Genomic DNA, 14,645 nt, shown 5'->3' with positions numbered 1-14,645 from the left:
CCGACCTTTCTGTCCTGGGCCTCCTCCATGGCCAGAGTGAGCACCACCGGATATTTGCGGAGCAGCACCTCATATTTCGCTTGGGCAGTCTGCACCCCAGCGGCTTGAACATTGACTTCTCCAATTTCCGGTAGCCCTTGCTGTCTCCTCCCTTTCTCAGCTCTCCCTCAGCCCTCTGGCTCCTCCTCTTCCTTTCTTCTTCCCCCCCCCCCCCCCCCCCCCCCCCCCCCCCCAGCATCCTGCATCAGTCTCAAGAAGGGTTTCGGCTCGAAACGTTGCCTATTTCCTTTGTTCCATAGATGCTGCCGCACCCGCTGAGATTCTCCAGAGAAGTGTGAGGTAAAGCACTTTGCAAAAAAATCCATGCTTAAGATCGTAGATGATGTTTAATTTTCAATGCTACTAGCCAAGTGAGAATGAATAGCTGGAGATGACAAAGGAATAGGTGCGAATGGTGGTGAGCATTTTGAACTGAGTCACTGGAGAAAATACCTGATATTGTGAAATAAATAAAAATAATGAGGTTGGAATCTCAAAGTTGTAGAGTAATTCAGAAACATACCCTTTGGAACACCGTGTTCATACCAACCATCAATTGCCCATCTATAATAAATCCCGTGTACCAGCCTTGACAATTTGAGTGTTTAACTAGATGATAGTTGTCAGCTGTGAGAATACCTGCCTTCACCACTGATTCAGGCCGTGCGTTCCAGATCTTGACCTCATCCTGATCAAACAAAAAAGTTAGCAACAGTGTGCGCTTCTTGCAGAAGACAGTCTGAAGAAGGGTCTTGACCCAAAGCGTCACCTATTCCTTTTCTCCGGAGAATCTGTCTGACCCGCTGAGTTACTCCAGCTTTTTGTCTTTCTTCAAACAAAGGTCTTCATTTAATCTCTTATCCCAAACTTTTTTTTTTTTTGGCACGTTTGCTATGGGAAGAAAATTCTCATGACCTACTCAATCAATGCTTATTTTATATGTCTATCAGCTCCCCCCTCAACTTCCTTTGTTTGCTCCAAGCAAAACAAACTCGGCCTAGCCAGCTTCTCGTCATAAATGAAAGGTAATGCCCTGAAATCTCTTCTGCAGCTTCTCCAGTGCCAGTCATAAATAACTGCTGCAGTCTATTTTTGCCAGGCTATTATGTCTGAGGAAGGGTCCTGACCCAAAACGTCACCTATCTGTTTTTTGTCAAGAGATGCTCCCTGACCTGCTGAGTTACTCCAGCAATTTGTGTCTATTTTTGCCAGGTTTTGTGTTGTATTGAAATTGCCCCTCCCCCCCCCCCCCCCAATTCAGTTCCTAAATCTATGGACAACCTTATCTCTTTGAAACATAAGAGTTATGGTAAACAACCCCAAAATGGCCACCAAATCCTGAACATTAGGTCCAATCTGTTACTTTTGTAGTTTGGCTAAAAAATATACTGGCTCAACAGGTTCTCCTGGATGCACTTCAGTCATAGGGAGGGAAAGCACGGAAACATGCCATTGGAGCTGAGACTATGCTGACCATGAAGCACCAATTGAAGATAACCCAACATTAATCCTTTATTTATTCAATCTTCAGTTCAGATGCAAACCTTCCTTCTTGCGCATGTCACCTCTGCCCCAGATGGCCCAAAAATCTGAAACCCTGTAATCTTGTTCTTGCTTCCCCTACTCTGGGCAAGAGATATTAGTAGAGGGGAAATGTTTGGGCCTATGTTGGAGAATCAAAGGGCCCTGAGACCTTCCTGCTGTGGAATGGAGTGAGTGGATGTCTATGGGGAAAGATGAGAGACTGTGGGCCACATTAATAGATCAATGCAGTGTTGCTCTTTTCTGAAACATGTTGATGGAAGATCTGCAGCTTGAATAGTTTAATAATAAGTACATTTGCAATATCAATTATTGTCTTTTTAATTAACTAGATTGGAAAAAGAGCTACAAGAGGATTTGCAGATTGAAAATGATACTCTAACTTTCAGCAGACCACTCAACCACAACGATTCTGGTATTTATATTTGTGAGGTAGTGAACATTCATGGACATAGAAAAAAACAAACAGTTGTGCAGATAAAAGGTATGTTTTTAAAAAATATAGCTCTCCATCTTGATCAAATTGTTTATTCGTTAACTCTACTTCAGAAAGAAATATTCATTTGTAAGTTTACCGAGAACTTGCTATGTGTGAAAGTACTACTCGCGTTTCATTCTTTTATGCAATCGTGAAAGCCAAGTAATTTAAAGCAAAGGCTTTCAAAAGACACTTTTAAAAGTCAAGTTACACATTTTAATAAAATGTTGAGATATGGACTCTTGCTTTACTGCGAGAATATTTAATTTATAAAATGCCAGTTGAGTCAAAGTATAGCACATTGAATTAAGTAGTCACATGATGCGAAGATTACACAGACTGTACTTTCTGTACTTCCTGAGCGCCCACAGATGGCATTACGAGTGGCGAGCGCTCTTTCCAGCCATGTCCCTCTGTTGTGAAAGAATCAACTATGCTCTCAATCGTACCTCCTAGCTGTTTTGCAAAGACAATATAGTAAAGCCTTGTTTTAACGACCCCCTATAACAGATGTTGAATATAGTGGACGGACCTGCTGATCCATCCATGGTTCCCACTGTCTCCATGGCTGTTTAGAGCCCCGACTCACAAGGTGCACCAGCGAACCCTTCTTCACCCACCAGAAGTACACAAAGTGCTGGAGTCCTTCAGTGAGTCAGGATCCCTGGAGAACACAGATAGGTGACATTGGGACTGTTCCTCAGACTGATTCAGTCGGCTAAGTTACTCCAGCACTTTGTGCCGTTTCACTTTTAATACAGACGCTGATGCCGCCGGTCTATCTTGTGTGAACCGGTGAAGAAGGACCCGCTGATGCAGACCAGCAGCATCAGCGCCTGGTTTAAAAGTGAAACAACACCAAGTGCTGGAGTAACTCAGCCGACTGAATCAGCCGGAGAAAGGGTCCCAACGTCACCAATTTGTGTTCTCCAGATATCCTGACCTGCTAAATTACTCTTGCACTTTGTGTCCCTTCGGCGGGTGAAAAAGGGCTCGTTGGTACACCTCAGAAGCTGGCCCAAGAGATGGTGGGAGCCGGGGATGGAAAGGCAGGGCACTCCATTCACATTCTGTTTACATTTTTTATTTGTTTTATTTTTAGTTTCTGGCACTCTATGGTGTTTTAGAGACACTGGAGGGGTGTCATTAGTGGGACAGGGGTGTACTGCTGTTTCATTATCACGTGACCTTTGTTGGTCCAGAAAAACGGATAATCCAGAAAGGCTCTGGAACGGAGGGTGCGGTTCAACCTGTAAACTTTGTATATTCTGATCTGACAGTGAACTTCTGCTTTGGTTTATATTCATTAATTTTTTTAATTTTTTATGGGATGTGAACTTCACTCTTAATCCCGGCATCTATTATCCATTACTAATTGAACTTTGGAGACAACTTCAAATTCAATCATGTTGGAATCTGGAGTCATTTGTAGGCAAACGAGGAAAGAATCGCACATTTTAACCCTGAAGCCGCTAGTTTTAGGATCCTCTCCCCCGGGAACAAGTGGTCCATAATTATGAATGGTACTTCAAGTACAGCCTTGCAATACCCGATGTAACTTTGTCAGTATTTCCCTACTTCTAACCTCGAGTCCTCTTGCAGTGTACGGCACCATGCCATTTGCCTTCCTGACCACTTGCTTCACCACTCTGCTGACTTTTTGTTTTGTGGAGAAGAACAATTACATCCTCTTGTACTCCCCTCACTCGCAGTCTCTCTAGTGAGACTGTACTCCACGTACAATTTTGGTCTCCTTGCATAACAGAAGATGCACTTGCCATAAAGTGAATGCTAGATTGGTTCCGGGGATAATGGATTTGCCATATGAGAAGAGATTGAGTGCACGTCTAAGAATGAAAGGAAATGTCACTGAAATTTACAAAGGTTTTCATGTTTCTCAATCTAAATGCAGGGAAGATGCCCTGTGGCTGAGGAATCTATGACAAAAACACAATCAACACAAATTTAATTTAAGCGGAGCACAATTTGAGAAAATAAGATTAGACATGCAGGATTTAGATGATGAGAATATTTTTCACTGTCATTGTCCTGTCATTGTGAAAACAAAGAATTGCTGATGCTGGTTTGCAAAAGAAGGCACATTGTCTGAGTAACGTCTCAGAAGTGTTCGGATAGGCAACTATTTTGGTCGGGACTGATTATTCAGTCATTCTGATGCTCTTGTCATTGCATCTGTTCAAAACTGATGAATAGTTTTCGGGACATTATGAGAATCGTGTACTATGAGGATGGTGCAGGAATATGGGGTTCGAGTTATAGAATAGATCATTTGGCATGGTGGCACAGAGTTGCTACCAGACAACATTTGCAGCACCAGAGACCCGGGTTCGATCCCGACTACTTGTGCTGTCTGCACGGAGTTTGTACGTTCACCCTGTGACCTGCGTGCGTTTTCTCCGAGATCTTCGGTTTCCTCCCACACTCCAAAGCCGTACAGGTTTGTAGGTTAATTGGCTTGGTATAAGTGTAAAATTGTCCCTAGTGCGTGTAAGGTAGTGTTAATGTGCGGGGATCTTTGGTCGGTGCGGACTCGGTGGACCGAAAGGCCTGTTTCCGTGCTGTATCTCTAAACTAAACTAAAATTTCAGCACAAGAACGAGCCTTTCGGCCCACAATTTTGTGCTGAACATGATGCAAGCTGAAGTGATCTCATCTGCCTGTTTGTGATACATATCCCTCTATTTCCTGCATTTCCATGTCTATCTCAAGATGGCGGCGCAGGCTTAACAGCTGCGGCCCACCTGCAGTCTGTCTTTTTTTTCTCTTTCTTTTTGTTCCTTTGTCATGTTTTAGTTAATTTTGTTTTATTAAGTTGTGTATGTGTGTGGGTGGGGTGGGAGAAACATGTTTTGGTCTCTTCCTTCGGGGGATGCGACTTTTTTTTCTGTCGTATTCCCCGTCCTCGTCTCCATCTGCGCTGAGGCCTAATGGCAGAGCTGGCGGCCTCGGAGCCGTGACAGCGGCGGCCTCGGCACCGGAGCTGTGGCGGCGGTGGCAGCGGCAGCGGAGACCCGACTTGGCTTCGGAGCTGTGGCGGCGGCGGCAGCGGAGACCCGATTCGGCCCCGGAGCTGTAGCGGAGGCAGCAGCAGCGGAGACCCGACTCGGCCCGGAGCTGTGGCGGCGGCGGCAGCAGCAGCAGCGGCAGAGACCCGACTCTGCCCCGAAGCTGAGGTGGCGGCGGCAGCAGCAGCAGCAGCGGAGACCTGACTCGGCCCCGGAGCTGTAGCGGAGGCAGCAGCAGCGGAGACCTGACTCAGCCCCGGAGCTGTGGCAGCGGCGGCAGCAGCGGCAGCGGAGACCCGACTCGGCCCCGAAGCTGTGGCGGCAGCAGCAGCGGCAGCGGAGACCCGACTCGGCCCCGAAGCTGTGGCGGCAGCAGCAGCGGCAACGGAGACCCGACTCGGCCCCGAAGCTGTGGCGGCGGCTGCAGCAGCAGTGGAGACCCGACTCGGCCCCCGAAGCTGCGGCGGCGGCGGCAGCAGCAGCGGAGACCCGACTCGGCCCCGGAGCTGTAGCGGCGACAGCGGCAGCGGAGACCCGACTCGGCCCCGAAGCTGTGGTGGCGGCGGCAGCAGCAGCGGCAGCGGAGACCCGACTCGGCCCCGAAGCTGTGGCGGAGGCAGCGGCAGCGGAGACCCGACTCGGCATCAGAGCTGTGGCGGTGGCGGCAGCAGCAACGGAGACCCGACTCGGCCCCGGAACTGTGGTGGCAGCAGCGGAGACCCGACTCAGCCTCGGAGCTGTGGCGGCGGTAGCGACCACCCGCGGAGTTTGAACCGGCCCGTTCGCGGAGCACGGTTGAGCCGCGGGATTTACCATGGGTTCACAACATCTGGAGCCTGGATCGCCTCGGCGCACAGGGAGAACAAAGAGGGAAGAGACAGAGACTTTAAGATTTTGCCGTCCACCACAGTGAGGAGGTGTTAAATTTGTGTTGATTGTGTTTTTGTCATTTTTTATTATATGTATGACTGCAGGGAAACGAAATTTCGTTCAGACCGAAAGGTCTGAATGACAATAAACAAATCTAATCTAATCTAATCTATCTGTTTAAGGCTGTTTAAACAGCACTATTGCATCTGCCTCCACCACCACCCTGCCCCCATATACCGTATGCTGTAAAGTGAGAGGGGGGAAATGTAATGGAATGATTGATAAAAATTCATCTCTTGATGCTCCTGAACACATCATCAGTGATGTAACCTGCGTTCGTTGGGTGTTTCGGGTCTTTCAACATCAGACATCCTCACCTAGTCGACCCAGCCGTGGTTGATCAGACCACGACTTGTGTTCAGGTAGCATTCGCTCTTCCCCATGGATCTTCTCTCCTGATCCAGAGCCATCTTGAGGCTTTCTCTGCTGCCTCTGTGGTGTTCTTGATGGCTCTTCTCCTCTCCATTACGTTGATGCCCAGTGCACTCAAGGCTTTGTAGAGCTGCAAAACCTCTACAGCCAACATCGATGGGCATACACCTTGCCTTCCAGCCCTCTATGACCAGCTCTTCGTACTTGGTCATCTTCCTCTCGTGGGCCTCCTCCCACGGCACTGTCAGTTCCAACAAGACGATATTTTTGGTCCCTCTGAGGATGTCTGGCCTCGGTGGTCGTGGCAATGTGCTGTGGGAACTTCAGCAGTTCCACTCCAGTGTAGTGCAAGTTTTTTTTAATATACAGAGGGTTGTCTGTATATAACCCTTGTTCTTGGTGCTGGAGTGAAGATAATACATAAAACATAGAACAGTAAAGCTCAGGAACGGGCCTTGTGGCTCATAGTATTTGTGCTGAACAATGAAGGCAAGTTAAACTGATCTGCCTGTACATTGATCCATATCCCGCCATTCCTTGCACTTCCATGTCATAGAGTGATACAGTGTGGAAACAGGCCCTTTGTCCCAACTTGCCCACACCGACCAACATGTCCCATCTACACTAGTCCCACCTGCCTGTGTCTGGCCCATATTCCTCTTCCCTCAACCTATCCATGTACCTGTCTAAATGATTCTTAAACGTTATGATAGTATCTGCCTCAACTACCTCCTCCGGCAGCTTGTTCTATACACCTGCCACCCTTTGTGTTAAAATGTTTCCCCTCAGGTTCCTATTAAATCTTTCCCCCTCTCAGCTTAAACCTATTTCTTCTGGTTCCCTATTCCCCTACTTTGGACAAAAGACTCTGTGCATTTACCCGATCTATTCCTCTCATGATTTTGTGCGGCTCCATAAGACCTCCCGTCATTCTGCTGTGCACCAAGAAATAAAGTCCCAACTTGCTCAACCTCTCCCTATAGCTCAGGCCCTCGAGTCCTGGCAACTTGTTAGAACGTGTGTCAAGGGCTATGGAGAGAAGGCAGGAAAATGGGATTAGGAGGCAGAGATCAGCCATGATTGAATGGCGAAGTAGACTCGATGGGCTGAATGGCCTAATTCTACTCCTATAACGTGAACTTGTGAACATCCTCATAATGGGGAATCAAGAACCAGATGGCATCAGTTTAAGATGAGGGAGAAAGATTTAGTAGGAACCCGAGGGGCAACTTTTTTACACAAAGGGTGGTAGGTGTATGGAACAAGTTGCCGGAGGAGGTAGTTGAGGCAGGTACTATCACAACATTTAAAAACATTTGGACAATTGCATGCTTAGCATAGGTTCAGAGGGATATCCGCCAAGCGCAGGCAGGTGGGACTAGTTTAGTTGGAGCATGTTGGTCAGCATGGGCAAGTTGGGCCAAAGGGCCTATTTCCATACAGTGTGACTATGACAGTATCCAAACTGCTAGCTCTCCATAGATGTCCTAGTTCCTTGAAGATGGGGTTGCAGGTAGATAGGGTGGTCTAAAAGGCTTTTGGCACATTGGCCTTCATCAGCCTGAGTATTGAGTATCGAAGTCGGGAGGTCATATTGCAGTTGTATAAGATATTGGTGAGGCCGCATTTAGGGTATTGTGTTCAGTTCTGGGCACCATGTTATAGGAAAGATGTTGTCAAGTTGGAAAGGGTACATTGAAGATTTACAAGGATGTTGCCAAGACTCGAGGGTCTGAGCTATAGGGAGAGGTTGAGAAGGCTGGGACACTATTCCCTGGAGCACAGGAGGATGAGGGGTGATCTTATAGAGGTGCATAAAATCATGACAAGAATAGATCGGGTAGACGCACAGTCTCTTGGCTAGAGTAGGGGAATCGAGAACCAGAGGGCTTAGGTTTAAGGTGAAGGGGGAAAGATTTTACAGGAATCTGAGGGATAACGTTTTCATACGGTTGGTGTATGGAACAAGCTACTGGAGGAGGTAGTTGAGATGGATTATCACAATGTTTAGGAAGCAATTAGACAGGTACATGAATAGGACAGGGTCAGAGGGTTATGGACCAAACGCTGGCAAGTGGGACTAGTGTAGATAGGTCGTGTTGGCCGATTTGGGCAAGTTGGGCTGAAGGGCCTGTTTCCACACTGTATGACTCTAGGACTATGCCGTGCGACCTAACCTTCCAGAGCAACCTACCATGCGGAACCTTTTCAAAGGCCTTGCTGAAGTTCATACAGACAACATGTACTTTCTTGCTCTCGCCATCCTTCTTGTTCCCACTTCAAGAAATTCAATCAAAAGCGTGAGGTACGATCTTCCATATACAAAGCCATGTTGGCTATTCTTGATCAGCCTCGGTCTCCAAACCCATACATATCTTACTCATAGAATCCTCTCCAATAACTTACCACAGATGTTCGGCTCACTGGTCTATAGTTCCCAGGATTTTCCTTGCAGCTCTTAATTAGAAGCACAACATTAGCCACCCTCCATCGTCTGGCCTGAAATCCATGCCTCACCCTGATTTATATATTTCTGTTTAGGGTGCCTGTCATTTCTTCTCTAGCCACCCACCACGTATTCAGATATATCTGTCAAGCCTGGGTGTTTCATCTAACTTCATACACCTTTTGACATGTATCGTTCCTCACCCATAATACATACTGTCTTCAAGACACCTGACCCAAGTTCCTTCATCGTCATATCCTTCTACACAGTCAAAACAAAGATAAAATGAGAGAAGAGAAGTCCTTGCTCATCTTCTGCGTCTCATCAAATGGATGACCACTTTGGTTTCTGAGGGCCCCTATTCTCTCTCCATTTACCCAGTTTCTCTTAATGTACTTACAAAATAAGTTTGGATTCCCCTTTTACTTATCTGTCAGAACGATCGTTTTTGCACTCCTGATTTCCATAAGTATGCTCAGTCTCCTAAACTTCTTCAGGGACACTTGATCCCAGCTCCCTATACCTGGCCCATGCCATCTCCATGACCAGCGCCTCCGTTTCTCTTGTCACCCAGGCTTCCTTATTCTCACCTGCCTTGCCCATCACTTTAACAGGAACATGCATGCTTTGAACGCTCGTCATCATACTTTTAAAACAGGTGGGAGATTGCAACCTTCACGTGGTCGACCCTGTTTCGACGAATGCAATCAACCTGCTGTGCACAAACAGAAGATTGAACAGAACAAGTTGTCTTACAACTTTAGGCTGTGCGCGCCATACGCAAAAAGAAGATACTTTTAAAAGCATCCCACTTTCTGGACGTCCCTTTGGCTGCAAACAGCACACTCCAGTCAACTTTTGCAAGTTGTTCTCTAACACCATCAAAGTTAGAATGCCCCAAGTCATAATTTTAACTTATGGAACACCCCTGTCCTTATACATAACTCTTTTAAAGCTATAGAACTGCAGTTGCCGGTCCCAAAAGACTCTCCTTTGGGCTCTTCAGTCACCTGCCCATCACAATTTCCTAAAAGTAGGCCAGGCTTTAGCCTCTCCCTTGCACATATTGGCTAAGGAAACTTTCCTGAACAGATTTTGACAAATTCCACCCCGTCTAAACTCTTGAGACTATGACAGTTCCAGTCCGTATTGGGAAAGTAAAAATTCTATGACAACCTTATTAGTCTTGCCCTGCTAAAAAACTCCCAGCATATTTGTTCTTCTAATTCCTGTTTGACTATTTGGGGGGCCAATAGTACAGTCTCTAAAAGATGATTATCCCCATTTCATTTGTCAGCTCCACCCATATACAGTAGATTCACTGGGCGAACCATCGGTAATGTCGTGTCAGACGAATGCCATAATGTTATTAATAAGTAAAGCCACATCCCCTCTTTTACCCCCACCTCTATCTTCCATGCAGCACCTATACCCTGGAACATCGACCTGTTCATCCATTCATCAGAGTTCCGTATATATCCATGCCCTGGTTCATCTACCTTTACCCGGCAAGCCTCTTGCATTGAAATAAATGCAAGTTAATTTGCATTGTGGAACCAGAGTAGTACAGTGCCCTCCATAATGTTTGGGACAAAGACCCATCATTTATTTATTTGCCTCTGTACTCCACAATTTGAGATTTGTAATAGAAAAATAATCACATGTGGTTAAAGTGCACATTGTCAGATTTGAATAAGGGCCATTTTTGTACATTTAGGTTTCTCTGCAATGTTCTTTGCAACTCAGTTCAGATGAAGGATCATCCACCTGAATTGTTAACTGCATGTCTCTCTATAAATGTGCACTGGTCTGATAAATATTTTCATATTTCCTGTATTTATGTCAGCTTTTAAGATTATGCTGTTTTGTGATTTATGTTGAAATTTAAGAACAACGGAGCAGTATTCTGCAAGTTTGGTCCATAGAAACATAGAAACATAGAAATTAGGTGCAGGAGTAGGCCATTCGGCCCTTCGAGCCTGCACCGCCATTCAATATGATCATGGCTGATCATCCAACTCAGTATCCTGTACCTGCCTTCTCTCCATGCCCTCTGATCCCCTTAGCCACAAGGGCCACATCTAACTCCCTCTTAAATATAGCCAATGAACTGGCCTCGACTACCCTCTGTGGCAGAGAGTTCCAGAGATTCACCACTCTCTGTGTGAAAAAAGTTCTTCTCATCTCGGTTTTAAAGGATTTCACCCTTATCCTTAAGCTGTGACCCCTTGTCCTGGACTTCCCCAACATCGGGAGCAATCTTCCTGCATCTAGCCTGTGCAACCCCTTAAGAATTTTGTAAGTTTCTATAAGATCCCCTCTCAATCTCCTAAATTCTAGAGAGTATAAACCAAGTCTATCCAGTCTTTCTTCATAAGACAGTCCTGACATCCCAGGAATCAGTCTGGTGAACCTTCTCTGCACGCCCTCTATGGCAATAATGTCCTTCCTCAGATTTGGAGACCAAAACTGTACGCAATACTCCAGGTGTGGTCACACCAAGACCCTGTACAACTGCAGTAGAACCTCCCTGCTCCTATACTCAAATCCTTTTGCTATGAAAGCTAACATACCATTCGCTTTCTTCACTGCCTGCTGCACCTGCATGCCTACTTTCAATGACTGGTGTACCATGACACCCAGGACTCGCTGCATCTCCCCTTTTCCTAGTCGGCCACCATTTAGATAATAGTCTGCTTTCCTGTTTTTGCCACCAAAATGGATAACCTTACATTTATCCACATTATACTGCATCTGCCAAACATTTGCCCACTCACCCAGCCTATCCAAGTCACCTTGCAGTCTCCTAGCATCCTCCTCACAGCTAACACTGCCCCCCAGCTTCTTGCCATGGTTGAAATTTAGTTTATTTCATCACTTTTCTGCAGTTTTGAGGATCTAGGCACAGGATTTCTGTTTGGAATTTTTCCTTAAACGGACCCAATTCTAAATGCCACAATTTCTTACGATCTTCCTCGTATAATCCACATCAAACGATAACAGTGGTCAATTTTTGCATTTCTTATTACATTACCTTCTCAGCACTGAACTATTGCATCAAACAGTTTGAAAATTCATTGAAAAGCTCAATGTTTTTGGAAAAAACAATTTAAACAATCCAGTTCTCCAGTGTCTTTGTAAAATTTGCACTGAATGGTGGAGACACAAGAGACTGTAGATGCTGGAATTTTCAGCAACTTGGTTCTGACCAAAGTGCCATCTGTCCATTTCCCTCCACTGATGTTGTCTGACCCACTGAGTCCCCTTGCAGTTTGCCTCTTGACATGAATTATGTAATTTGCTTTTTCAGATATGGCTGCTGACCAAATATGTAAAAAAAAAAAAAAATCACTGCAACTGTTTTAATTCACTTATCAAGATTTTAAAGTTGTTTTTTAAATGTGCTTGCAATCTCAAATGTTAAACAAGTAGAACTCATCTAAACTCTGGTGGTTTGCAATTTTATAATAAATGAAGGAGGATAAGGAACATGTCATGTTGTAGTGCATGTCATTATTGCTGTTCTAATTTCATCCATCCTTTCCCCACTAACAATTAGATCCTCCGACTACTACGCCATTGTGTACAACAGCATCTCAAATGCATTCATTGACAAGCCTAACAAGTTTGGACGGCTTGACACCAAAGATTCAGATTCCTCCTTCAACTCTGGCATCTGTGAAGAATGATAGCTTGGGAACTATGATTGGAGGTGTGGTTGGCGGTGCACTTTTCCTCATGCTTGTCATCGTCATCATTATAATGTTTTACTTGAGACACCGACGTACTTTCCGAGGGGACTACTATACAAAGCAGTACGCTGGAACTGCAAACCCAGAGAAGGACTCGCAGATGAATGTCATACAACATCAAATTGATCCATACACTGATTATGAGAAAATTGAACGGAAGCTCACACCAAATAATATGTTTCAGGATTATCCTGCTGCGGATCAGAAAAGTGAATGGCAGAATGAGGACAATATAAAAAACAGGTACACTGAAGGTGTGGAAATACCCATTGACTACTATGAAGATCAAAAAATTCCCAATGCATCTCAATATGATTACTTTGATGAAAATGAAGATGACCTTGTTTCACATTTAGATGGTTCAATCATTTCCCGCAGGGAATGGTATGTGTAGTGGTAATTGACACATTTTATTGAAGTAGGACTTATTTCAATTAAGTATTCTAGGTTTCCATTTCTTATGTGTGTATTTTTCACGATATTTTGATAGTATTCCTGTTTTCCTAAAGGAGTACAAAAAGTGCTTTTCATCATGAAAATGGGAATATGATTTTGTACGAGATTTACATCCCAAGTAAGGTAAAAATCGTTTAACTTCACAATTCTGTGGTGGGGTTGGGTTGGGGGAGAATACAAAATGTCCAAAACTTTGAGGCCTTAATACTGTGCTGTAAAGATATTGTGATTGTTTGCAGTTCCGTCATTTCCCAGGTGAGGCTTTGGAAGAAAAGAAACAGTTACTGACTTTCTGTTGACTACTGATTTTTCACTACTCCTTCCAAATGAGATCACAATGAACCCAAATAAAATTTGCAATATTTAGTGTGTGTAATAAATTATATTCATATGTAATTGGTTGAATAAGAAGCTGCTTTGGTGAGATCAAGGTGACTGTGGAAGTATTATTTGCAGCCAGATTTTTCACTTTAAGTCTTAAATGTTTACATTGTCCCCTTTTTCAACATATAGATTGCATTCGTGAGGAAATGCTAGTTTGATTTCTTGCCTGTACATTGAAGACTACTAATTTTACATTGTCTCAAGAGCATGTTGTAATGTTCCTAGGTTGCCAGCTCTCCAACTATATTCTTTGGTTCTCATTCTAGGCTGTGTTTCAGATCTTGAAATAATTTAGTTCCTTTGTAAAGTAATATTTAAGTTTGAGCAATGACAATAATTAACTGAGGTCACAATACATAAAAATGTACTGTTGTGTAACCTATATCTCTTGAAACTTAAAGGTGAATTTGTGGTTGAAAGAGCTTCTATGTACAGTCTTGAGAGATTTTCCCTTTTTCATTGGAACCACTTAGGTTCTGAAGTGCTGATTATCACTGGTTTATGGATGCTGATACATTTGTGGAGATCATCACCATGTGTGAACAGAAAACTGCTTGTAAATGGGTTGTGTACAAGCTCCAACTGGGCAAAAATCCTTTGATCATTGTGTTGATGTATATAAATACTGAAGAGATTTACTGTACAGTACTTTTTTTTTGTACCTTATCTGTTTTATAAAGTTAATGCCTTGTTGATTTGATGTGCTGTTTGCTAAATACACATTTTGCTGGAAAAAAACAGATTGCCTCATTTTAACTTCAGTTACTGGTTGCAACACTGCACATCTTTAAAACTAAATTTCTGGCAGGGTTTTCTTATCGTATGAAACTGTAGATCTAAGTAATGTTATTTATTTGTATTTTATGCAATTTCTATTTTTTTTTAAAGATCAAGAGAAGGAGAAAAATTCAAGCTTTTTATGATACAAGCTATGCAGACTGAAGTGTCACCTTTATGTGGAGATGTAATAAATGTTGCATTCAATTTCATTTTGCTGCAGAATAAATTGTGGGGAACGTAACATTCACCTATTTGAATATCAAGTGCTAAAAATGCTCAAGCTCCTTAGCAATTATGGCTCTGTGGTGTATTTTGCAGCAATGTTAATCTGTGAAGCAAAATGGTTTCGTATTGAGCTGTTTACATCACGGATATCAGTAACAATATACTTGTATTCCCATTGGTGTTGTTTATGTCCTTGAAAATGTAACATTCACAAT

The 14,645-nt window shown here is 44.1% G+C and overlaps 1 protein-coding gene across 1 annotated transcript in view; it reads left to right on the top strand.

The window, feature by feature from the left end:
• The window catches only part of nectin3 (nectin cell adhesion molecule 3), a 70,624-nt gene extending 56,461 nt beyond the window's left edge, over window positions 1–14,163 (top strand). The window contains exons 5-6 of the mRNA XM_033022220.1: window positions 1,914–2,065; window positions 12,393–14,163. Of these exons, the coding sequence (XP_032878111.1) occupies window positions 1,914–2,065; window positions 12,393–12,979 (739 nt within the window). The 3' untranslated portion in view covers window positions 12,980–14,163. The remainder of the gene's footprint in view (window positions 1–1,913; window positions 2,066–12,392) is intronic.
• Window positions 14,164–14,645: the final 482 nt, after the last annotated feature.

This window comes from Amblyraja radiata, chromosome 6 (genome assembly GCF_010909765.2).
Source record: "Amblyraja radiata isolate CabotCenter1 chromosome 6, sAmbRad1.1.pri, whole genome shotgun sequence".
Lineage (NCBI taxonomy): Eukaryota > Metazoa > Chordata > Chondrichthyes > Rajiformes > Rajidae > Amblyraja > Amblyraja radiata.
The sequence above is the reverse complement of the archived record's forward strand: the minus strand, read 5'-3'. Positions and strand labels throughout refer to the sequence as shown.